The sequence below is a fragment of the Ascaphus truei genome, chromosome 8, assembly GCF_040206685.1.
Source record: "Ascaphus truei isolate aAscTru1 chromosome 8, aAscTru1.hap1, whole genome shotgun sequence".
Lineage (NCBI taxonomy): Eukaryota > Metazoa > Chordata > Amphibia > Anura > Ascaphidae > Ascaphus > Ascaphus truei.
The window spans coordinates 54,283,303-54,308,465 of NC_134490.1; the positions used below are offsets into that span (position 1 = coordinate 54,283,303).

The 25,163-nt window shown below is 44.2% G+C and overlaps 2 protein-coding genes and 2 non-coding genes across 4 annotated transcripts in view; 1 reads left to right on the forward strand and 3 right to left on the reverse strand.

The window, feature by feature from the left end:
* Positions 1-1,793: 1,793 nt before the first annotated feature.
* NANOS1 (nanos C2HC-type zinc finger 1) lies at positions 1,794-3,813 on the forward strand. Its single transcript, XM_075612031.1, has one exon. The coding sequence runs from the start codon at positions 1,802-1,804 to the stop codon at positions 2,255-2,257; it is 456 nt and encodes a 151-aa protein (XP_075468146.1). The 5' UTR covers positions 1,794-1,801; the 3' UTR covers positions 2,258-3,813.
* A 6,092-nt stretch (positions 3,814-9,905) lies between these two features.
* EIF3A (eukaryotic translation initiation factor 3 subunit A) overlaps positions 9,906-25,163 on the reverse strand; it is a 28,640-nt gene continuing 13,382 nt past the window's right edge. Inside the window, exons 15-23 of the mRNA XM_075612030.1 lie at positions 24,574-24,696; positions 23,615-23,768; positions 22,644-22,825; positions 20,945-21,060; positions 18,296-19,434; positions 16,513-16,651; positions 15,856-16,001; positions 14,903-15,090; positions 9,906-10,515 (exon numbers count right to left, since the gene is read on the reverse strand). Coding sequence (XP_075468145.1) covers positions 14,903-15,090; positions 15,856-16,001; positions 16,513-16,651; positions 18,296-19,434; positions 20,945-21,060; positions 22,644-22,825; positions 23,615-23,768; positions 24,574-24,696 — 2,187 coding nt within the window. The 3' untranslated portion in view covers positions 9,906-10,515. The remainder of the gene's footprint in view (positions 10,516-14,902; positions 15,091-15,855; positions 16,002-16,512; positions 16,652-18,295; positions 19,435-20,944; positions 21,061-22,643; positions 22,826-23,614; positions 23,769-24,573; positions 24,697-25,163) is intronic.
* LOC142502215 (small nucleolar RNA SNORA54) lies at positions 23,007-23,124 on the reverse strand. Its single transcript, XR_012803670.1, has one exon. It is a non-coding gene; the product is annotated as a small nucleolar RNA SNORA54 (small nucleolar RNA).
* Positions 24,039-24,157, reverse strand: LOC142502216 (small nucleolar RNA SNORA54). Its single transcript, XR_012803671.1, has one exon. It is a non-coding gene; the product is annotated as a small nucleolar RNA SNORA54 (small nucleolar RNA).

The following is a 25,163-nucleotide window of genomic DNA, read 5'->3' on the forward strand; positions in this document are numbered from 1 at the left end:
TTTTAATTTATACGCTGGCTTTAAGCAATGCGACTCAGCGAAGAGGGGATTTATCTGTATAAAATGAGCAATTCCTCTTAAAATATCCTAAAACACATACAAACTATATATTGTCTAAAATACAGCAATCTGTTGGCCGACGTTCTTCCATTGAAGGAATTAATACAAACTGGCCGATGTGTTATCTACAAATCCACGCACCAGTAATCACTAAAGGTTACATTTATTTCAAGGTCATCATATATAAGTCACTTTATCTTCATGCCTCAGGTACCAACATTAGATTGTAAGCTCTGTTGGGCAGAAACTCATCGTGCCCGCACAATTGTATGTACAGAGCTAAGTACATTGTCAGCACTAAATAAGACGTTTATTATTTTTATGTTACCTTGTATACACTATTTTCTTTTCTTTTACTATGGATACACATTTGCAGTATTGCTGTTGACTTTGCACAGGCATACCTGCCAATTATATTTAAGATCATGTTTTATGGTGCTATTCCATCAAACACTTATGGGTGCTAGAAGATTCCTTATGGTCCCTTCACTTAAACGGGCTGAAAGATATATATCTACCAGTGGGATAACGTACTAAGGATTTTTTTAATTGTGTTACCGAGTTCTATAAATTGAGGATTTAGATAATTTACACTACTCCCCACCCGTTTAATAACAGCGACGTTACCCTTCTTTATGAAAACCCTGCTTGCATGCACTAATAGTGCTGTGATCAGAAGATGCTGAATCTCGTCCTGTTTTTGCACCTTATGTCAGACGTCTTACTGATTTTCTGTGAGTCTGACTCACTTGAAGTCTGTCACTGGTTTTTAGCATCTAGCAGTCTCATAGCCTTCAATTCAGTCTGATAAAAATCAGCTCTGCTCCATACAATAATGCCACTTTTCAGCCTAAAACCCTCAAATCTCCCTTATTTCAGTTATTGGAGGTTGGCTTCCCTGCTGTGAGCTGCTTTACAGGCAGTATACACAGATATCTTGGCAAGCACTTCTCATCCATCTACATATGGTAATCCATAAAGTGACAGATGAACCGTTTGAGGAGCCCAGCATGTGGAATCTGTATGTGTCATTGGGATACCACCACTATTTAACTGTGGTTTGCCATTAGCAGGTGGCATATGCTGTTTCCTAATCCCGAAATGCATTGCTCTGTTCATTCCCAGTTCACTACAAAATAATAATTATATATATATATATATAACCTACAAACACCCAGAGGAAGAAATGTACAAGATCCTTACAAACTCATTTTTTAGCACTTGAAAGAGAATTTAAAAAAAAAACACAAGAACACAAAGGACCAATAAATCCTGATTAGTGTGGACAGACCTATTGAATGTCCATAATGAGCTCTGTGCTGGAAGCCAGGGGCAGCCACTCCAGTCCTCGAGGGGCCACCAACAGGTCAGGTTTTCTGGAAATCCATGCTTCAGCACAGATGGGTTAATCAGTAACTGCTTCCGCACAGGTGGCTCTTCCGCACAGGTGGCTCGGCCAGTAGCTGCTTCAGCACAGGTTGCTCAATCAGTGAGCCACCTTTGCTGAAGCAGGGATATCCTGAAAACCTGACCTGTTGGTGGCCCCTTGAGGACTGGAGTCGGTCACCCCTGCTCACATAGTAGAGGCAATCTCAAGGGTTAACTGTACCAATCACAAGGTGCTGATGAAACAGCCAATCAGAGCAGTGTTGGGAGGAGTTAAATACCGGGAAAGCGTCTGCGCGCAGAAGCACGTGGATTACAGCGGCTCCTCTGCACCTGCGCGCCGCGGAACACCAGCATGGACACCCGCCTTCCCCACGTGAACACACGCCAGCCCGGCACCGGAAACCCTTCCCCCGGTAACGCCTTCGACTCGTGGAATGATTACCTGGGACTCTTCTCCCTCCTCTCCGGCGGCCTGAGGAGCTCAGAGCCCCAGGGGAAAGCAAAAAGCTGGGCCCCCCTCCCGCCAGCCCCGGCAGAGCCCTGGGCCGGGCAACAGGTGGAGGATCGGGATCGGGGGCAGCGGGGCTGCGGCTTCTGCCGGAGCAACCGCGAGGCGGCGTCTCTGTATAGCACTCATCGACTAAAGGGGGCGGACGGGCTGATCCAGTGCCCGGTGCTGCGGGGTTACACGTGTCCTCTGTGCGGAGCCAACGGAGACCGAGCTCACACCGTGCGGTACTGCCCCCAGCGCCCGCACCGCCTGGGCACCCGCACCGGTCATCCCAACCCACGGAAGGGCCGCTGCTGATCATCGCTCGGAGTCCTGGGGACCCGCGTCCCGAACCGCAACCACAGGGTCATCTCTGTCCGGAGCCGGACTTATTGTTTTCCTCAAAGTTTATTTTTAGCCGACATTTTTATGAAACATGATTTTTAATGTTGCAATCGCTGGATGAATTAAGGAAGACAATCCTGATCTCAAGTGGAAACCGTTTTTTTCCCCCCTGTAGATTTATTGCTAGGCATATCTGGATGAACAATGTCTGGCTCTTCCATGTAAAAGCTTTTTTGTTTCTTTCAGAATTAACTTTTTATTTATTTTTGGTGGCGCTACTGAAATATTATTGCAAACTGATGGAAACAGCGATTTGACGATTGAAAGTATACAAATGACAGCGGCATATAGCTAAATATTCACCCTGCCTAGAACACTTACTACATTTTGCCGTTGTGTTGGCAACTAAATGTGTATATACTGGGGGGGTTTTCTTGACACATCTTCATTGTGGGTATTACGTTTTTGTTAAGGATTACGACTGTTATTGCTATTTAATATGTATTTATGGTTTAAATTGTGTATGAAGGAAGCACAGATTTTTTCACTTGGGTTACCTTTTTAGTAATGGGAACATTGAACAAAAATCAGCACTGTAATTTGTAGTGAAGTACACGTCACAATTAGTTTCTTACTCACTTGCGTTAATGACCTTGAGCACGGATACTACACACTGCGCAAATCTATTTAATTTGCGCTTTTCTTTAAATCCTTGTCACGAACACCCCCTCCCCTCCACTTGTTTGTTACCCAATAAATGTCAAATTATTATTTACATTAGCAATGGCCACCATCGTAAATCTTAGAACTGCACAGCCCCCTTCCTATTTATTTTTAATGGACTTTTGCTTAACACTCCCAAATATTTGAGATTGTAGGGATTTTATTTTTACTACTGAAGCCACTGTGGTGTCACGAATAGTCTGAACATCCTCTTCCGAAGCTGTTGCAACTCTTCATTATGGAAGCAAGCTCTGACACCACAACTTCTTTGGGTCCACTGAGCAAGTATTTTTGCCCAGTGAGTGGGAAATGAGTAGTCCCTGTTTATTTATTCTCGAAGGATGAGGACCAGGGGTTCCCTGGGGCTGAAGTGTTCCAGCTTGGGGACCTCCAGGTTCCTGAGATACTGAAGTTACCGGTGTTTTAAGCTTCTCCAAGGGAAATACATTTTCAATTTAATGTGCCGTCATCTCCTGCTGGAGCTTCCTGCATGACATGAGGGATTTAAATACCAGGAAGTACTTTCTTTGATGTGGTTTCGCTATACGGACCCCCTGCTGCCCACCCTGGGGAAAGGAAAAAATATTTCGATGTTGAATATTTACTGCTGAGAAACTGGTGCAAAAGCTTTGGCATTGCTTTAAATGGGACTTTGTTTACTTTTGCAGCATGTGGTCTTTAAAGCGTTAAGAAGGGTGGGAGTTGCTCAGCGTAATGTAGTTCACTTACTAGAATGGTGCTAAGGGAATAAGCATAGCAATACACAAACACGATCAGAAACCCTTATAGTAAGCACTCAACCTCTACTGGTTTTAATTACATTTATTGATAATTATTGTGATGAAAAGAACAAGAATAAAGTTAACGTGAGAGACACTAAGGGACTCCATATTGTGGCTATCGATCACCCTAAATAATGTGAAAGGTTCAAAACACTTACAACAAAAAAAGCTGAATGCATAACACTGTTATATTTTATTCTATGCCCTATGTAATAGAGCTCAACAAATCACATGTCAGACATGTAGTCCATCATTTAACAGATGATACTATGTATAACCAGAACCATACCCTAGTAAGAGTCAAGTCTCACACTGTATTTGTTTGTGGGCTAGATTCTGGGACAATGGTGCAGATATATAGTCATGGACCATAAAATAGAAGACCATTGGGGGCCCCCTCTCCCCCCCCCCCCTTTTTTTTTTTTTGTTGCAGTGTAAATCCACAAACCTCTTTAGGTATTGGAGCTGAGTACAGTGAATAACATCACTCCGTGGGGTCGCGGGGAGAAAACACTGTTTAGAATACTGCAGCTGGATAATTATGCTAGAAATACTGAGTGGCTGCCTCCTGGGGCCCACAACATAGTTTAGCTTACTAGAGCGTTAAAAAAAAAGTAACCTTTTATATCGAGAACCAAATAGGCTGTGGTCTGGAGCTAATGCTGAGGTCGCATCTATGCCACTATGGCTGCGTCATTGAAACCCGACGCGTGTTTTGTTCCCTTGGGAACTTCTTTGGGGGCTTTTCCCTCCAGGTAAGTCACAAAAGGCTGTAATGGTGATCACACCCCAAAACTGGATCTTTGAGCTCATGAAGCGGTAATATTAGATGTTTTACAATGCCAACATCTGGCTTTAGAGAGTGGATGTTGCACAGTGAGGGTTTAGGGGTATTTTGTATGACTGGAGCATTAAAATGTTATCACGGAGTAGATCTAGTTTCTGTAGGTTTTAAGTGAAACTTGGATTGCTTTTGCTGTAATAGCTACTACCTAGAGAGATAACAAATGACACAGATAAAACACAGACAATAATTCCCTGGCGCACTATCAGATAATAAACCTGACGAATCGGAGTAGTCCCATGAATCAAAAGATGGTATAAAGAAGATCCACAGTCCACAATGTCCCGTTCTTTTACACAGAATGCTGGTCTGAAAATACAAATAAAACAACCATTGCGCAGTACCCTATGGTCAGTATTCCAAGACCCCACCGTTGCTATCTACTTACTTAAAAATAGATAAGAATGGGCCTCAAAAGGTTTCTTTAAGTCCCCCCACGATTGGCTCCGACTGATTCCTGCTGCTGGTATCACGCTTTACACTTCCAGCATCAGCATCACCATACCGATTGGGAACAGAAAGGGGCACCAATAGTATAGCACTATAACATTTATTGTTAAAAAATGACAAGCATAAAAACATGCACTCACATGCGAGAATGCCCTATGCGTGTCCTACAACGTGCCGTCCGCTTCACATGGGAGGATGTCGAGGGATTGCAGGGGGAGGCTGGAGCCGGCGTGGGTCCCCGCTTCGTGGCCGCGACTCGGAGCGCCTAGTCCCTCCTCCGATGACGTTCCCCGTCAATCAACCTCCTTTCCTTCCACAGGGTCTGCACGTTGCAGCACGTTCAACAGGCTCCACCCTGTTGAACGTGCTGCAACGTGCAGACCCTGTGGAAGGAAAGGAGGTTGATTGACGGGGAACGTCATCGGAGGAGGGACTAGGCGCTCCGAGTCGCGGCCACGAAGCGGGGACCCACGCCGGCTCCAGCCTCCCCCTGCAATCCCTCGACATCCTCCCATGTGAAGCGGACGGCACGTTGTAGGACACGCATAGGGCATTCTCGCATGTGAGTGCATGTTTTTATGCTTGTCATTTTTTAACAATAAATGTTATAGTGCTATACTATTGGTGCCCCTTTCTGTTCCCAATCGGTATGGTGATGCTGATGCTGGAAGTGTAAAGCGTGATACCAGCAGCAGGAATCAGTCGGAGCCAATCGTGGGGGGACTTAAAGAAACCTTTTGAGGCCCATTCTTATCTATTTTTAAGTAAGTAGATAGCAACGGTGGGGTCTTGGAATACTGACCATAGGGTACTGCGCAATGGTTGTTTTATTTGTATTTTCAGACCAGCATTCTGTGTAAAAGAACGGGACATTGTGGACTGTGGATCTTCTTTATACCATCTTTTGATTCATGGGACTACTCCGATTCGTCAGGTTTATTATCTGATAGTGCGCCAGGGAATTATTGTCTGTGTTTTATCTGTGTCATTTGTTATCTCTCTGTGTATGTTATACAGCCCTTGTGGATAGGGTTGTTATATTCCCAAGGCAGCCATTCCCCAACCTGCCACAACAGGCTGTGAGGAATTCACATTAGATTTTTTCTTATAGGGGACACTTTAAATATTCATTTTATTATTGTTAAGCACCTGGTTATTTTAGTTAATATTTAGGTATAGTTATATAGGTTTGAGCGCTGATCACATGCTTTTAGTTTAAATTTTCCTCACTAATAGCTACTACCTGTTGCACCTTACAATCACCAAAGCTGGCTGCAGACCAAGCAATATCCTACTTTTTTTTTTGTATAATCACTTCTGTACTATGAGGGAAAAAAACTGAATTACATTTTTAACTTAACAAGCATTTTACATTTCTATAGCAACCACTTACAAAGGCTCTTCCTCTTCTGAAACAGGCTGTGGCACACCCCTTTGAGTCCTGTCCTTTGTCAACTGCCTGGTCACATGATCTTCCCCACAGAACTTTGCTTTAGTCCTGTTTTACTGCACAGACAGCCATTTAGTGAACCCCTAAGCCACATGTTCAGTAATCGATCAACAACTTGGCTAATTACTTAGTGTGGATTGTATTCATGCACATATTAAAGGGCGGGGAAACTGGCAGCTTAAACTGCTGCTTTAAAAAGTATTGCACTGATCGCACTAACACTTCCAATGGTTGGCTGATTTCATGTGTAATTTTTTGTTAAATAGTTTACGCTCTTCCCTAAAACAGACAGTGAGGAAAGGGTACAGTCAGGCCCAACAGGATCAGTACCCGCAATCTGCACTTCTAGGCAACAGTGAAGTAAACCAGCTGCTGGATAACTACGGTGGTCCTGTATACCAAGTGTGTTTATTAACTACTGTGGCAGCATAACTATGAGCTCTGTTGCTTGTAAACTTACCCCCCCCCCCCCCCTTTTGCTACAAGTATGTATGCTGTGAATACAGAGTGAATCTGCTCCACCTAACACATGGTGCAATAAGGAATAGGAGATATGGGATTTGATAAGAAAACCAAATAAAATATTGAAGCAAACGCAGCTTTGAGACAGAGGAAGTCCAACTGCCATTCTGCATTACAAAGATAGAATGAGGGGAACATAAGAAAATGACCCGAAACTCAAAAGATGGTGAAAGGAGGCTTGTTGGAGACTAACCAAGGACAGAGAACATGAGAGCAGCAGAAACACTACACACAGAGCAAGACATCCAGATACTTACCAGACGGTTAAAGCGCATCCAGGAGGCCTTTCCCCACAATTTAAATATCCTCTGAGACACGACCTGAGAACAGGGCTCCAACGCAGTGCTGGCAATCCAACTAGCCTAAGGGGCTTTCTACATTGGACACTGGAACTAGTATAAAAGGACAGTGGCACAGCCTACTAGTTTCTGATGTATACAGTGTGTATTAAGTACAGTGTTTCTTTTTCTTTAAGAGTAAGGACCATTCTGTTAAGAATGCCCAGGCGTAATAAAGCACCAGTATATACACATACAACACAATCTGATTTTATTCAAGGGGTCAAATAATGATGTATTAAGGAAGGACAACTCCGCCCACACCATAGCACATATAGATTGGAAATCGAGGTGCAATGCCACAGCCAGCTCATTGCAAATAATTTAACAGCTTCCCTAAACAAATCGAACTATTTTCATTGCTAAAATGGAGTTTATTTTTGGAGGCGATTACAAATTGAATTTCTTTACCCTAATCCCTTGCACCCAGTTAAAAGCAGTGAGCCAACAGAGAAGGCCTGGGGACTGGATGTGCAAGCGTGTTTGTAACAGTGCTATCAGACAATGGAGGAAATTAAACACCAAAAGTCTGTTTGCCTTATATACCCAAATCTGTATGTATGGTAATCACCCATATGTGACCCTTTAAAAAGGTCACTGGCATTAATCCAATGTAGGGTTGGGTGATAAATATCATTATCACAATAAATACCAAATGGAAAACAAAAAAATCTAGTCATCAAAAACAGTTCCAGGTAATTTATTGTGAAATATTCTTCGAAAACTGCATTTCATTCTTATTACATGTGCAAATACATTTTAGTATATTTTCATTTTACGAATAAAACTTTTTAAATGAAATTTGACAATAAATTAACTGAAACCCCACTAAACCCCCTTTTTCTCCATTACACACCATAAGTCCCCCTCTTCCGTCCTACACTTAATGGACATTGGAAAGCGATGGGGTGAAGGGGTGAGATTACCAGGAGGAGGATTCCTTGAAGCTGGAGCATGTGAAAACTTCTGTCTCAGAGCTTTTAGGCCTCGTTCAGGGTGCAGGCTTCGGAGGGAGGGCGTGCTGACGTGCGAGCTGCCGTGGGACACAATGTACTCAAATTGAATACTGGTTGTCAGGGTAGCAGCTGCCCTGTCTCCGAAGTACGGAGTTGACGCTGGCTACAGTTTCAATAAACAAGCCAGGTTGTTTTTTGAAGCTGCAGCAGCGTCACTGGGACCTCGGCAGCCAATGAAATCATTCTTGAGAATGATTTCAAGACTGCAACTTGGATCCCTAAGCTGCCCGCCTCCTCAACTCCTGAAAAAGTCTGCTGGGGAGGATGAACACACATCGCCCAGCAGACTGCCGCCTGCCCTCCAACTCCTGCCTCTGGCACCCTGAACGAGGCTTTAGACCTGCCCCCAACTGCTCTCTTGATTGTTTGGAAGAAGCAGCAGTATACACCATCTACCCCTCTCCCGGGATCGCGTCACTTCCGGTCCGTCGCGTCACTTCCGCGATCGATCTTGAAATGGGTCCACACGGGTTCTGGGGCATGGGGGGCATAATCTGGGTTGCTGCTGGTTCACTCTATGCGTTTCGATGGCATGGCAGCTTCGTCAGGAGTCCGATCTTCTCCTATCACCCGGGGCAGAAGGGGACGGGACACCACGCAGCCACAGGAGCCAGGCTGGTATACTGGTGTATACTGCTGCTGCGCTTTGATTTTTATGTGTCTATGCACATGGTGCTAATGTAAGTGCAAATTACCACTGCTTTTATTGAATATACTATGAGTGAACATACAATGTTGCACTAGAGTTGTCTCTGTTTCCATCGAGGGCTTGATCCACTGACACCAGGGAAGCAAGACCCCCCTGCAAACTACAGAGTCTTCAGATTGTCTTCCAATGCTGTATTTTAACTGGGAGAATGTGAGTTCTTAATCTCGATCCCCATACATATTGCCACAGGTGTTTGGACATATTACACTATTATACAGTATATTTTCTCTTCCTTTCATATGGTGAAATTCTGCGCTCCCCACAAGCTTCTTCCAAACAGTCAAGAGAGGAGAAACCGGATCTTCTCCTAAGAGGGTTGAGCAGCGAATTTTACTATTATTATTTTTGAGCACTGTTGATATCAATCACTTTATATTTATATTTATCACTATATTTAAATATTTATTTATCACACCTTTCTTGGAAGCGCCTCACAATTTTTGTTTTACCCAACTGCTCTCTGCCAGCTTCCATACAGCAGCAGGAGGGGTGAGTATCTGGAAGCTTTGAGACTGCTCCCACGCTGCAGCTTCACACGAGACCACAGTAGTGGGCAGATATAAATACAGTAGTAATAAATAATGGTAGCTTTCGAGTTACCGTCCATTTTTATACTGCAGTATCACTATACTATTGGTATATTGCCCAACCCAAGTCCAATGTGGTCCCTGGAGAGACTGCCCCTTAAAACTACCTAAGGCCCGGGCCATGCGGAGGCTGTGAAGTCACCCGCGTGAAGTGGGTGCTGTCCATGGCTGACAGGCCGTGCCTAGGGGCATCACGGAGCTGGTTGGCCCTCATTGGGCGAATCGCTCACATGACCTGCATGTCACGCCAAGAAATCAGTTGAAACTGATTTCTTGCGTAACGCGCGCCCCCTTCTGCCTCCAACCGGCCTTAAGGCAATCTGATCGCTCTCTGCGCAGTCTCCCACACCATGGCTCAGCTTAACTCTTCTCATGCCAAGAATAGAGACGCTTTTGCACTCATGAGTTAGGTCCGGAAATAATTGGACACTGATACAAGTTTTGTTATTTCGGCTGTGTACCAAACGAAATTCAAGTTACAGTCAAATAATTAATATGGGCTTAAAGTGCAGTCTATCAGCTTTAATTTGAGGGTATTCATATCCAAATTGGAGGAAGAGTTTAGGAATTACATCTCTTTAATATGTAGCCCCCTCTCTTTCAAGGGACCAAAAGTAATTGGACAATTGACTCAAAAGCTGTTTCATGGACAGGTGTGGGCTATTCCTTCGTTATTTCATCATCAATTAAGCAGGTAAAAGGTCTGGAGTTGATTCCAGATGTTGCATTCACATTTGGAAGCTGTTGCTGTGAACCCACAACATGCGGTCAAAGGAGCTCTCAATGCAAGTGAAACAGGGCATCCTTAGGCTGCAAAAAAAAGAAAATCCATCAGAGATAGCAGGAACATTAGGCCTCGGTCCCGCTGCGCTCGTTGGCGCGGGCGGCGGGTCGCGAGTTCCCCACCAGCAGGGGAATCCTCGCGAGCCGGTCCCGGTCCCCCCTGGCGGCACTTCTGACTACACGCTGTAGCGCGTCAGCCGCTGGAGACACCAGAGAATGGTGTTTCCTAGCGTTGACGCGTGACGTGTGTGGCTGTGAGCCAATGGGGAGGGGAGGCTTCGGGAGGAGGAGAGGCTTCGGGGAGCGGGGAGGAGTGTGGAGTGAAAGCAGGTGAGTGCCTGTGTGTGTGTCTGAGTGCGTGCCTGTCTGTGTGTGTATGTGTGTGCCCGAGTGCGTGAGTGCTTGCCTCTGTCTGTGTGTGTGTGTGCCCGAGTGCGTGAGTGCGTGCCTCTGTCTGTCTGTCTGTCTGTGTGTGTGTGTATGAGTGCGTGAGTGCCTGCCTGTGTGCGTATGAGTGCGTGAGTGCCTGCCTGTGTGTGTGTGTGTGTGTGTGTATGAATGAGTGCCTGCGTGTGTGTGTTTAAACTTACCTTCCAGCTCCAGCCCGAGTCCGTGGAGGGAGGGGGGGGAGAGTAGCGGGTCCCTCCGCTCAAGCCACGCCCCCCCTCCCGATCAAACCTCCCACCTCCCGCTCCGGCTCCCGCTCCCTACAGACCGCAGATCGCGGTCTGTGTATGTCAGCGCACCGCCTGTCAGCAGCGCAGGTGCGCTGACTCTGGGAGCGGGGCCTTAGCCTTAGGAGTGGCCAAAACAACAGTTTGGTACATTCTGAGAAAAAAAATAAAAACGCACTGGTGAGCTCTGCAACACAAAAAGGCCTGGACGTCCACGGAAGACAACAGTGGTGGATGATCGTACGATCCTTTCCATGGTAAAGAAAAACCCCTTCACAACATCCAGCCAAGTGAAGAACACTCTCCAGGAGGTAGGCATATCATTATCCAAGTCTACCATAAAGAGAAGACTTCACGAGAGCAAATACAGAGGGGTCACCACAAGGTGCAAACCATTCATAAGCCTCAAGAATAGAAAGGCCAGATTAGACTTTGCCAAACAATATCTTAAAAAAAAAAAAAAGCCAGCCCAGTTCTGGAACAGCATTCTTTGGACAGATGAAACTAAGATCAACCTGTACCAAAATGATGGGAAGAAAGAAGTATGGAGACGGCTTGGAACGGCTCATGATCCGAAGCATACCACATCTGAAAACACGGTGGAGGCAGTGTGATGGCATGGGCATGCATGGCTTACATGGCACTGGGTCACTAGAGTTTATTGATGATGTGACAGAAGACAGAAGCAGCCGGATGAATTCTGAAGTGTATAGGGATATTGTCTGCTCAGATTCAGCGAAGTTGATTGGACGGCGCTTCACTTGACAGATGGACAATGACCCAAAACATACTGCGAAAGCAACCAAGGAGTTTTTTTTAAGGCAAAGAAGTGGAATATTCTGCAATGGCCGAGTCAATCACCTGATGTCAACCCGCTCGAGCATGCATTTCACTTGCTGAAGACAAAACTTAAGACAGAAAGACCCATGAACAAACAACTGAAGACAGCTGCAGTAAAGGCCTGGCAAAGCATCACAAAAAAGGAAACCCAGCGTTTGGTGATGTCCATGCGTTCCAGACTTCAAGCAGTCATTGCCTGCAAAGGATTCTCGACAAAGTATTAAAAATGAACATTTTATGTATGATTGTGTTAATTTGTCCAATTACATTTGAGCCCCTGAAATAAGGGGACTGTGTACAGAAATGGTTGCAATTCCTAAATGTTTCATACAATATTTTTGTTCAACCCCTTGAATTAAAGCTGAAACTTTGCACTTCTATTGCATCTCGGTTGTTTCATTTCATATCCATTGTGGTGGCGTACAGAGCCAAAATTATGAAAATTGTGTCACTGTCCTATTATTTCCAGACCCAACTGTAAATACTGGATCACTGAGCACTTCTTATCCTGACTTCCTAACCCCTTAAAGTGATACACTCCAGCGGGTTTATCTGGGTAGGTGGTGCACGAAACCATACCATAGTGTCAGTCATCTAAATTGGTTTTCAAAAGTTCAGGCGCTCTGGGCAGCAGTGTGTACGCAGGTATTCGGGGGAGCCTGTATTTTTTGGGGGAGGAGCAAAAACTTTCCCTCCAGGCAAAAAAGCAGTGACTTACTTGCACACTAGATGCACAGCGTCAAACGGGAATGAACCATTTAGCCGTCCAAAGAACGTGACCAAGCATCACGCTACAGGCATCCAGACCACCAATGTTTGAATATCTGTTCTAGGGCAATGCGTCTTCACCCTCCTGTTAGGACGTCCTAGCCATGCCATGTAAGTTCAAACCACCTGCGTGGCAAATTATTATTATTAATCTGATCGGGCAGGAGTGTCCAGAGGAGACATCTGATAAACACTGATCCTAAGGGGTTCAAAGTCAGTAATGAAATTAGGAACACTGCAATGCCCCCTTTCTGAACGCTTTGGCCTTGATTAATACAACACAAAGATTGCCAATTCTAGAAGTACTTTATTTATTATTGAATAAACAGCAGCAATCCTGTGTTGGCCTAAAATTAAGATCAAATTACGCATAACTTGATATTCCTTGAACCCACAAGGCAACAGCAATTATGTGAAATGAAAGCAGGAATATAAAGGTTAAAACAATTCATTTAACTGTAATTTTCTTTAAATATGACAGATTTCATTAAAGACTTCAAAAATCGAAGACAGCTGATAAAAGCTCATGGCAACAGCACCGCTTGAGCAAAATGTTAAGCAAAGATTTGAAGAAGTCTATGCCCTCCTTTCACCAGTCGCTGCATCTTTTATATTTCCTCGCATTTATTCTATCACATGGAACTGAACTGAATTTTCCTGATGAAGTCTGCCCCATAACACAAAAGGTTATTGCACCCCCCCCCCCCCATCTTTTATTAAATTCCAACTTCAGCAAGTAGGACAGGTAGAACTTTGTGGCCCAGAGGTGCTTAAATGCAGCTCAGATTCTGAGCCCTTTAGTTATGGAGGCGTAATTAAAAGCATAGAAAATAAACACTTTGGTTGACAAGGTCACGTGTAGTTCTAACCCAGGGGTGGCCAACTCCAGTCCTCAAGAGCTAACAGGTCAGGTTTTTAGGATATCCCTGCTTCAGCACAGGTGGCTCAATCAGGGCTCAATCTTCTGAGCCACCTGCGCTGAAGTAGGGATATCCTGAAAACCTGACCTGTTGGTAGCGCTTGAGGACTGGTGTTGGCCACCTCTGTTCTAACCTTACACGACTGTACAGATGACAAGACTTTAGTCCTGACTGTTTATTTAATATCTGTTAACAGGCAGCCGTTTAAGTGCATTTGTCAGGAAAACTGTCTTTACAAAATTATATTGATTTTTAAAGCAGCATAGTAGGTTTCAGCAACGTTTTCTTAACCCTATATTCAAATTCAGCTCAACTTCCGTTTTACTAAACGGTCTAATCATGCAATTATTCTGCACAGGCTCAAGTAATCTGAGCATGTGCTACCTGTCTCTCAAAATGAGAGATCAAAGAAAATGCAGAGGCAACAGGTGTCCACCACTAGCCATGTCAGTACGGACAGGTAAGTTTGGAGAACGGACAAGCTCTCGTACTGCCAATGATTTCATTCAACGGGCTGAAAAACCCCAAACTGGTGGAAATCCCTCACAATTGATCGGTTACAAAAACTCACTATTGGTAAGGTATATAAAAAAAAAAATACATACATTCTCTTTTCAATGCCTCAACCTACAATGCGACTTTACTAGATCAATTCCACACATTCCCATGAAGCTCACATGTTCTTTTTAGCTGTACCTCCCTTAAATGTCATGATAGACGGGGAGCTAATCACCGTTCTCCTATACAGGAAGAGAATACCAATTGTGAATGTTTCATGTTCTGTAAAGAAAGCGTACTGACAACCTCAGTTTTGGTCTTGTTTCCAATAACATTTGGACAATTTTAAAATGCACCTAGTTTCCAACACATCCAGAAACAAATTTCCTTTAAAATAGACATTAATGGCGTTGCCTGAGAACTGTACCCTCTTTATCCGAATTCCTCATGCTACTTTTCAGTTATTCCACGTGGTACCAGACACGTAAATGGCATCATGCCAACGAATGTTACTGAAGGTAATGCAAAAGCACAGAGAAAGATGGCTGCGGAGGCTCACATTTTATTTAACGCTTTAGGGCTGGGGATATTCGAAAGGAGTTGAGGAGGGTGTTTGGGTCGGGGAAAAGGGGAATATTGGTAAAGAATGCAAAAATTCTGCGACTCCCACATTTTATTAATGTAGGTCTGGCCGCTCAGAACACCCATGTGTACCTAGCGCCGCTGCACTGTCGTCCACCCGTCATCGTCTGTCTCAGTCTTGGTGCGACGAGCTGCATCCTTGTCATCTTTCTTGTCTGGGCGCAATGCGCCTTTCTCTCGCTCGCCGGCAGGCGCTCGCAGGGGAGTGTCACGCTCTTCTGGCTGGCTGTCTTTGTCTTCACCGCGCCGCCACAGGGTTGCTATAACCGCAGGAGGAAGGGTGAATTAGCCCAAGTATTATCGGGTGCGCACACTTCCATCCTGATTCTTTTAGTCAGACAACCCATACTGTGAACAGCCAAATCAGTCAAAACCAACACAGGCCTAAAAAGGAGCCTCAATTTACAACGCATCTTTAGAAGTCTATGCATCAAAATTACATATAGCCAAGATCAGAGGTGGCTAACGTCAGTCCTCAAGGGCCATCAACAGGTTAGGTTTTCAGGATACTCCGACTTCAGCACAGGTGGCTCAATCGAAGTCTGATTGAGCTTCCTGTGCTGAAGCAGGGATATCCTGGAAACCTGACCTGTTGGTGGCGCTTGAGAACTGGAGTTGGCTACCCCTAGCCAAGATAATTAATTCCAGGTGGACAAGACAGGGAGAGGAGCAAACTGTTGCTCTTTCAACAGTTGTTGAATCGGGCGGCAACAAACCAATATAATCTCAACAGGTTGAAGTTCCGTGAATCCGAATAGGAGATCAGTTGTCAGACGGTATTTAATGGTTCTGACATGAACCCATGAAACCATTACCACAACATCCTTGCGAGTCCAAGAGATGGGAAGACGAAATGCTCCTGTGCATCACTTGTAACACCTTTGTTGCCAGAGGAACCTGTAATGTACATACGCCTTTGCACAGAGATGAAGTTCCCTTTGACAGCAAGAGAGTAATATTGGTCTAACGGAAAATGCTTGATCTTAACACACCGCGGGCTACGAAATGCAAAGCACATTACTTACATTCTTCTCTGTCTGTTTTAGGAGGTGCCTTCCGTTCATCTTTCTTCTCACGAATGTTGCAACCATCATCTTTGTCCTTATTGTCACGAGAAGGTTCCACCCGGGCGGAGGTTTCCTCTGTTCCCCGTCTCCAGGCAGACTCCTCTCTAGACCAGGCAGAGAAACATTTATGAGGTACAAAAGCTTTAAAAAAAAAAATTCATGTACAGGTGGAGAACTCAAATGATGTTCTTGGAAATCGCATAATACAAGGCAAAAAAGAAGCAGAGCTAATTACAGATGCAGTGGTTAATCTGTTAAAATGTGACATCACAAAAACAGCTGCTTTGTTAAATACCAGTTGTGTGCGAGTAAAAAAACTGTTCGGAAATTTGAAGATTAACCAAATGTTTTGAAAAACTACATTTATTCACTACAAGGATTGAGATTAGTATTGGTTGTTTAACAATGTTAATGGTCATACTTGTGACACCATCTGATATTTAAGTCGAGTACAGCTGTTTCCATGCATGTGGCATAGACTGCCGTATATAATCCATTAACAGGTTTACTGGGGAATTGTACAAGATGAAGTTGTTCATCCGCAAATCATTGTCGGGGACAGAACTTCCTGAACAATATTTCAGCTGCTTGAAAACTCTGGCAAGTTAATCTCACCTGACCGGACGTTTGTCTTGTTCATTTTCATTCCCATCTTTGTCCCCTCTCCTTGACCACTCGCTGTCTTCAGAAGGCTTTGATTCCAGTGGGGGGCCCCAGCTGTCTTCACGGGCCTTCTCTCTGTCTCTCCAGCCCCCTTAAAAACACCGAATGGATATCAGATAATCAGGAAAACACCATCTTGCAGCCGCCTGCGCCTATAAACATGTCATCACTACTAGAAATACCAGTAAGGTTACATTAAACTCTGCACCCTAGCACTAACGTGAACAACCACAACATGCTTAAGGAATTACGTTTCCTATGGTATTTGCTAAAAAATGTATGCTGCAATTTCCAAGAGTTTCACTTTTCGCTTCTCTTTCCCCTTTGTAAGGACGTTGTGTGGAGCTGGATCTGCAGGTTCCACCACTCCCCCCACCTTCTCCTGTCTGGGGCTCTAACAAAGGGGCACTCAACTGCAGTCCTCAAGACTCCTCAACAGGTCACTCAGTCTTCGACTGCACGTGTGCTGAAGCAGGGATAGCCTCAAAATGTGACTTTTTTTGGGGGGGGGGGTTTCAGGACTGCAGTTGAGCACCCCCTGCTCTAAGTAAGTGTGTGTGTGTGTGTGTGTGTGTGTGTGTGTGTGTGTGTGTGTGTGTGTGTGTGTGTGTGTGTGTGTGTGTGTGTGTGTGTGTGTGTGTGTGTGTGTGTGTGTGTGTGTGTGTGTGCACCACACACATTTTAAAGTTATGGTGGGTAAAAAAGGCGACAAGAAACCTCCGTTGGCATATAGCAAACAAAAAAGATCACTTGTGAGAACATTCACATCTTAGACAGGTCTGCAACCCTGCTTTTCATCATTATCACCTAGCATACAGTGCTTCCACTGCAGCAAGGGATTCTGGGAAATTACATGCAAATGGGCACACCGTGTAACCTTTTGCCTGAAATCCACACAAATCCAAGAAATCCATCCACCACGTATGTGAGTGGGTTTTCTGGCTTTGCATCTGATTCCCATGCTGTGCTTAAAAGCTGTGTTAACAGCAAGCATTAGCGTATAAGGATTCCATGTAAAGATGAATTACAGGCAAAGGTGACACAGTGTGCTCATTTTGACTCATTTCCCAGAATCCCTTGCTGCAGTGGAAGCACTGTATGCTAGGTGATAATGGTGAAAGGCAGGGTTGCAGACCTGTCTGAGACATGTGAATGTGTTCACAAGTGATCTTTTTTGATAGAGATAGATATATAACAGGCGGCATTTATTACATTGCATTGAAGACTGCTACTCCTCATATACCAAACTCTGGAGTGGGTGCCAGTAGCTCGGCTATTTGGGGCAATAAAAATGGTGGTTTAAATGTCCCACAGGCCAATAGGAAGCCGTAACGTCATCTGTAGTGGCTTCCTAATGGCCCGCGTGACCGGGACGTTTAAATCCTGGCAGGAAATACAGGCACCCACTACGAAGGTATGCATCTCCAGAAGCAAGGGGTCCCCGGAGCCAACATTAATGGGATCCAACTTCGGAGACCCCCTGCTTTAAACCTATTAAGAAAAAAAGTTCTGCTGGTTTAATAAGCGGATTAGACGGCCTTTTTAAAATGGCCTTACTTTTTTTATTACATTGAATTAAAAAAAATCTAAAATAAAAACTTAATACAATTGGTACCAGTAACCACCTTTAGTGCTCCAAAATAAACAATTTTTATACATTTTATAAGTATTTTGTAATTTGTAAATTGCAGGGGTGGGACCATCAGCCTGCATTTCAGATCTCCGCAATGTTTACCTGGTTTAGTTCCATAGGGCTTCCAGGCTGAAGGGTCTAGCTCTTCATCCCCACCACGCCTAGGACCTCTCTCTTCATCCCCACCACGCCTAGGACCTCTCTCTTCATCCCCACCACGCCTAGGAACTCTCTCTTCATCCCCACCACGCTTAGGCGCTTTGTCATCATCGCCACCTCTCCAGGATGCACGGTCATCATCAAAGCCACGGCGAGGGGCACGGTCGTCATCAAAGCCACGACGAGGGGTACGGTCATCATCTAAACCGCGGCGTGGTGCTCTATCGTCGTCAAAGCCACGGCGGGGTGTCCTGTCATCGTCAAAGCCACGGCGGGGTGTTCTGTCGTCATCAAAGCCACGCCTAGGTGTTCTGTCATCAAAGCCACGCCTGGGCCCTGCATCATCAAAGCCACGCCTGGGTCCTGCATCATCAAAACCACGCCTGGGCCCTGCATCATCAAAACCACGCTTCGGCCCTGCATCATCAAAACCACGCCTAGGCCCTGCATCATCAAAACCACGCTTCGGCCCTGCATCATCAAAACCACGCCTCGGCCCTGCATCATCAAAACCACGCTTCGGCCCTGCATCATCAAAACCACGCTTCGGCCCTGCATCATCAAAACCACGCTTCGGCCCTGCATCATCAAAACCACGCTTCGGCCCTGCATCATCAAAACCACGCCGGGGCCCTGCATCATCAAAACCACGCTTCGGCCCTGCATCATCAAAACCACGCCTCGGCCCTGCATCATCAAAACCACGCTTCGGCCCTGCATCATCAAAACCACGCCGGGGCCCTGCATCATCAAAACCACGCCGGGGCCCTGCATCATCAAAACCACGCCGGGGCCCACGATCATCATCGCTACGCTTTGGACCACGCTCCTCTTCTGCACCACGCCAAGAACTTTTGTCCTCGTCCACATCACGCCGCGGTACTCTATCCTCAAAGCTACGCGTAGGGCCATCATCAAAACGGCGCGAACCTTTGTCCTCATCAACACGAGATGGGACACTACTTTCAGCAGCCCCCTTCCTGAGAGGCACATCCTCTTCAGCTTCCTGCTTGGGAGCCTCTTCCTCTCTATCTTCATTTTTAGAGGTTTTCTCTGTGTCTTGCTGTCCCCTGCGCCAGTCCCTAAAAATAAACAGGAAGAAAACAAAATGCCTCCATAAAATGACCAGCCACTCAAGTGTTTCAGATGGATTAGGGCCTCAATACATGGCAAATGGTCCCATTTTTTCCATTGTGTATATACCCAAGTAAGCTACATTCCATTACAACTAATACTATATCTTGATAGAGCGGCCGCACTATTGCCATATGACAAGAAAAACTGAAAAGGTGCAAGTTTTTGTTATGGGTGCTTACTTCTCTGGGGCCGCACGCTTAGCAATTGGTTATGAGTGCTTACTTCTCTGGGGGCGCACGCTTAGCAATTGGTTATGAGTGCTTACTTCTCTGGGGGCGCACGCTTAGCAATTGGTTATGAGTGCTTACTTCTCTGGGGGCGCACGCTTAGCAATTGGTTATGAGTGCTTACTTCTCTGGGGGCGCACGCTTAGCAATTGGTTATGAGTGCTTACTTCTCTGGGGGCGCAGCCTTGGTAATTTGTTACGAGTTTTCCATTTTGGACTACACAATCACCATTTCTGCTGCAGGATGCACACCCTGGTGCCAAGAATCTCAACTATTCAGTGAGTACTATCCACTTCTGGAGTTATGTTTATGTTGTATACCCTGATCTATTATTATTCTGTTATACACCAAGTAGTACCTCCCATAAGTGTGGTGGTGAACAGGCAATTACAGCTTTATAGGCTATATCTTCCCCTAGTAACCATAAATCCCACTTGGAGTCAAGCCCCTGGTGTGGCATCTACTAAAGTTTGAGTGTTTGCTTAACAAATCATTGATCAAGTGTACTGAAAAAACTTACCTAACTTCTATCAAGTGTTCGAATGTTTGGCTCCATTAATGGGACTTGAGATAAAAATAAATACAATATGTCTTTGCCAATACCCTGTTGCACTGGTCCCGGGACTGATTAGTCCAGTTTTTTCTATAATTGGCTACGAATGCTTACTTCTCTGGTGGCGCACGCTTAATAATTGGTTACGAGTGCTTACTTATCTGGAGGCGCACGCGTAATAATTGGTTACGAGTGCCTACTTATCTGGGGGCGCACGCTTAATAATTGGTTACGAGTGCTTACTTATCTGGGGGCGCACGCTTAATAATTGGTTACGAGTGCCTACTTATCTGGGGGCGCATGCTTAATAATTGGTTACGAGTGCTTACTTATCTGGGGGCGCATGCTTAATAATTGGTTACGAGTGCTTACTTCTCTGGGGGCGCACGCTTAATAATTGGTTACGAGTGCTTACTTATCTGGGGGCGCATGCTTAATAATTGGTTACGAATGCTTACTTCTCTGGGGGCGCATGCTTAATAATTGGTTACGAGTGCTTACTTATCTGGGGGCGCATGCATTAATAATTGGTTACGAGTGCTTACTTATCTGGGGGCGCATGCTTAATAATTGGTTACGAATGCTTACTTCTCTGGGGGCGCACGCTTAATAATTGGTTACGAGTGCTTACTTATCTGGGGGCGCACGCTTAATAATTGGTTACGAGTGCTTACTTATCTGGGGGCGCATGCTGCACAGGTACATGTGGCTTGGGGTCCGGTTCTGCATCTGCAGCTCGTCTCCACCCGCCGCCTTCAGATTCTCGCTCTCCCCAGCGTGAGGAATCAGTCTTTAAAAAAACATATATAAATATATGAGTAAATAGGAGCAGATGTCACCTGACAGGCACGGAAAATAATCAGCATAACTATATGAACTTTTCCTCTACGAATTTTGACACTTGTTTAGAAGTACAAATTACTTTATTTTCATTGTTGAAGGAAGCACAGAAAAATGTACCACTGCTTATATCGGGATGTTGTAATCCTTATAAAGTAGTTTTGATGCTTTTATCGTGTGATCTCAAAATCATGTTTGAAAACGGCATGCCACAGTATAAAAAGCAATCTCTAATTCTGTGTTTTTATACAAGACAATACAGAGGTGTCAAACTCCGTCCTCAAGGTCCACCAACAGGCCAGGTTTTATGGATATCCCTGCATCAGCACAGGTGGCTCAATCAGTGGCTCTTTGGGGTTTGCAAGGTCGTTCACAAAAGATCGTCAACCAGAAAAGAATTGCAGAAAATAAAAATAAAGCAAGCCTCAAAAGATCATTTAAAAGTAGAAAAAATAAATTAAAAGAAGTCAACTTAAAAGAGCAGTCCCACCTAGGATCAAAGTGCACCAAGGGCAAGGACACCCCGTTATAAAATATAGACACCAGTATTTCAATATTTTTGTTTATGTTTATTTGTAAACATGGCGAGCGGAGGCTTGGAAAGGGGCGGATTGCCATAGGATGTCTCTGCATTAGCAGTCGCCCTCTAATGACCGACAAGGACAGTGTGGGACATGGGTAGCAGACACACTGACAAATGCTCTCCCACTAAGGCCTCGGAGAAAAGGAATTTGTGCTTCATTTCCAATGAAATAAAAGTAGCCAAATATTTGATTAAAATGGGCAATCCTTCCTAGGACCAGGGAACCAATTCCAGTGACATGTTTCAGGTGTCCGAGCTGAGAATTTAAACCTTTTTTTACCCAAATCGGATACTTTCACATTTTTTATGACATTATTTTAAAAGTGAGACTTGGGAGGGGAGTTTGATTACATGTGGCTGCTCCCTTTTGTGTGATGAATCTGTGTGATCAGCAAGTCCTTGTACAGCCAGCTACTCTAAACGTTATTAGTTCCCACATAAGGACAGAGTGGGATGAGGATAAAGAAAAGGCTTCTTTAACAAATTCTAGTTTAGTTAGAAATCCCTGAATAAATTCAACTGACCTATTAAGGGATTGCACCTCTAAGAATTGTTACATTTGTTTTAGGGAAGAATGAAAGGGTTAAAACATTTTTTTTAAACAAAATGTTGTTTCTAGGTCCGCTATAAAGGATTGCACCATTAACAGGCCCAAAAACCTAATTCTTCCTTTAGGAGTTAGACTTCTCCCATGTGCTATTTGTAGGATTGGTAGAAGTAATTAGAAAAAAGGGTGGTGTGATTAGCGCTAAAAATAAAATTATACAAATGCAGTGCAAATATTACAACATAGTGATTAATACAATAATACAACAATATGGCAAGGCTGCCAGGAAAACTAACCCAAACACAGTTAGTGATAGACAAAGAAAAAGTGTTTTCTTGGTAGAAGTAATGATAACACTTTGAAGAGAGTTTGCTGTTATCCAGAGAGGTGAATGGCTACTCACCTTCCTGATAGAGTCGTCACCGCCTCTCCTCTCCTCATCACGGCGTTTCTCCCGCTCTTCAATCTCAAGCTCTCTTTGGCGCTTCTTGCGCTCTTGTTCCTCCAGCTTCCTGACACGCTCCTGATATTCGCGCTCTACAACTTCTCGCTTTTCGTTCTCAACTCGCTCACGTTCTTCTCGCTCTGCAGCAGAGTTACGAAGGGTAAGTTACGTGCCAGACTTCCCCATACGATCTGCCAATACCACCTATTCATCTATTCTTTTAAATAAAGATGGTCCATAACGAGACTTGAATTCGGATATCGACATTCTCCACAGGTATTAACTACATTTAATTTGTCCTCGTTTCTGTTTTCGGATTGAAATTGTTTCCAAATCAAACAGACCAACAAGTTGGCCGTCCTGTTCTCATTGGGGTTAATATAGCACTGGAATGGAACCCATTGTCAAAGCAAGTGGCAACAAGTTACGAACAGTGCATGTGCTGAACGAAGAATTCGGAAGTAGACCAAGTCAGGCATCTTAAAAAAACACTTTATAATACGTCAGGTTTACCCCATAAGAAATCTATTTAGCATAGAATACCGTCTGCAATGAATGGAGACTTTAGATTTAAATTTGCACATTTACTTAACTTAGAGGGCTTTCTTTTACCTGTATCCCCCATTGGTTTGTACATTGTTTACGCTGTATTGTAACTTTGCAAAGCACTGCATCAACTGTGGCATAATATAAATAAAACATACAATATGAAACTCATTACTTTTTTTTTTTCCTGATCACACACCTCAATATGAAATGAGCAAGCAGGCTTGCAGTTTGGTTAAATATTAATGGTGTTACAAGGCTAAGAGCATTGCTGCTTTAAGTCAAAGCCTATAAAGTGGCTAATGTCCTTTTTATTCAGCAAATAGTAATAAAGGGGTGTTACCGAATACTAAATGGCATTCTTCTAACTTGCCGGCACATACCCTTGTTCACTTGTTCCTCTAGCAGTCTCTGCTCCTCCTCTTCCTTATCTCTGTAATAGGCAATCCGGCGTTCCGACTTTCGCTGCCTCTTGCGTTCTTCCAGACGCACATGTCTTTCTTCCGATAGCTTGTCCTGGAACTGATTCAGTTTCTCCTGTAAATGTGAAAATATTTAGACAATACAGTTAGGGGAAGTGCAAGTTCCACATAAAAGCAAGGATTTGCTGAAGGGAAACGGCCACCATGACCTGGCGCACAACTGTAATCAGGCATTGTGAATAAACACACTGCAGAACTCTACAACAGCAAACTGATATTACAAGGACATCACAAGATTCATACTGACCACCTGAATCTTAAAGAATCCTACCGAAGCTTCCACTAGTTGGTTGGTGTGGCATTTCTCTGCTGTGTTTATATGTAAACTTGTTTCCAAATCCAACACAGACCAACATTGCCAGTCATCTTGTTTTCATTGGGAATAATATAGCACTGGAATGGAACCCAATGGCAAAGACTCACCACAGGTTACGAACAGTGCATGAGCCAATTTAGGAGTTTGGCTCTCAACGGTTTAAGATGCACGCACGGTAATATTTACAATTCTAGGCTACCAACCCATTTTAAAAGTATTTGTTCCCCACGCTTCAATTGTTTAACTTAATATTGAAATATTGCGAAGGGAATATACCCAGCATCTCTACAGCAAATAGACATCCCGACAGCCTTCCTACCCAACTCTTACATCTGATGAGCATGCCAACTACCAAACTATTCCACCATAAACAGCAACCAGGTAACAGGCCTACATTTTTATTAGCAAATACAACTAACCTACTCTGTAGCACTGTATAATGGAGGCTCCCCACATTATAGGGTTAAACACTGAGAAGGGATCGGTGCTGGGACTGCACAAATCCAGTTATGAAACAGCCCTTTATATGAAGAGGAGCACGTACCTCAAACACAGATTGACGGGCAGATGTGAGCTTTGAAACAAACAGGTCTCTGTCCTCCAGCATCCTAGACATCCGGTTCTTGTGCTCCAGTGCCTTCTCACGCTCTATCTTTAAGGAACTTATCTGCAGACAGATTGCTGCATTAGATCACAGATAGGTCGCTAAAGCCGTAAATAGTACACAGGGGTCACTGGTAGGTCTGGGTGTCCACCAGCGGCAAAGCAGGTGTACAATAACCATGTAATAAGCAAATATTTAAGAGGATCTGGATTAAAGAAAATCATATTAATTTATCACAAGATAGGAATAAGTTTCATTTTCACGTCAAGGCTCATTGACTTTTTCAAAAAAGGCAAATTATATTGGAAAATTCACCGGGGTTTTTGCCAACAATGTGGGACTGTCTAATTAACATTGGGTAACTGCCTGTAAGTTTGTGAAATATTCATATTGGCAGTGTTAATATTTATACTTTGGAGTTTAAAGTCAAAGCTGGATGTAGAAATCACAATAAATCTACCAAATATTACAATATTGTATGTAGGATACAGGTACAAATAAAAGTATTTCTTTTTTTTTTTACCATCCGA

Excerpts from the sequence above, each read along its gene's own strand:
- NANOS1 (XM_075612031.1), top strand. The coding sequence starts at position 1,802 with ATGGACACCCGCCTTCCCCACGTGAACACACGCCAGCCCGGCACCGGA.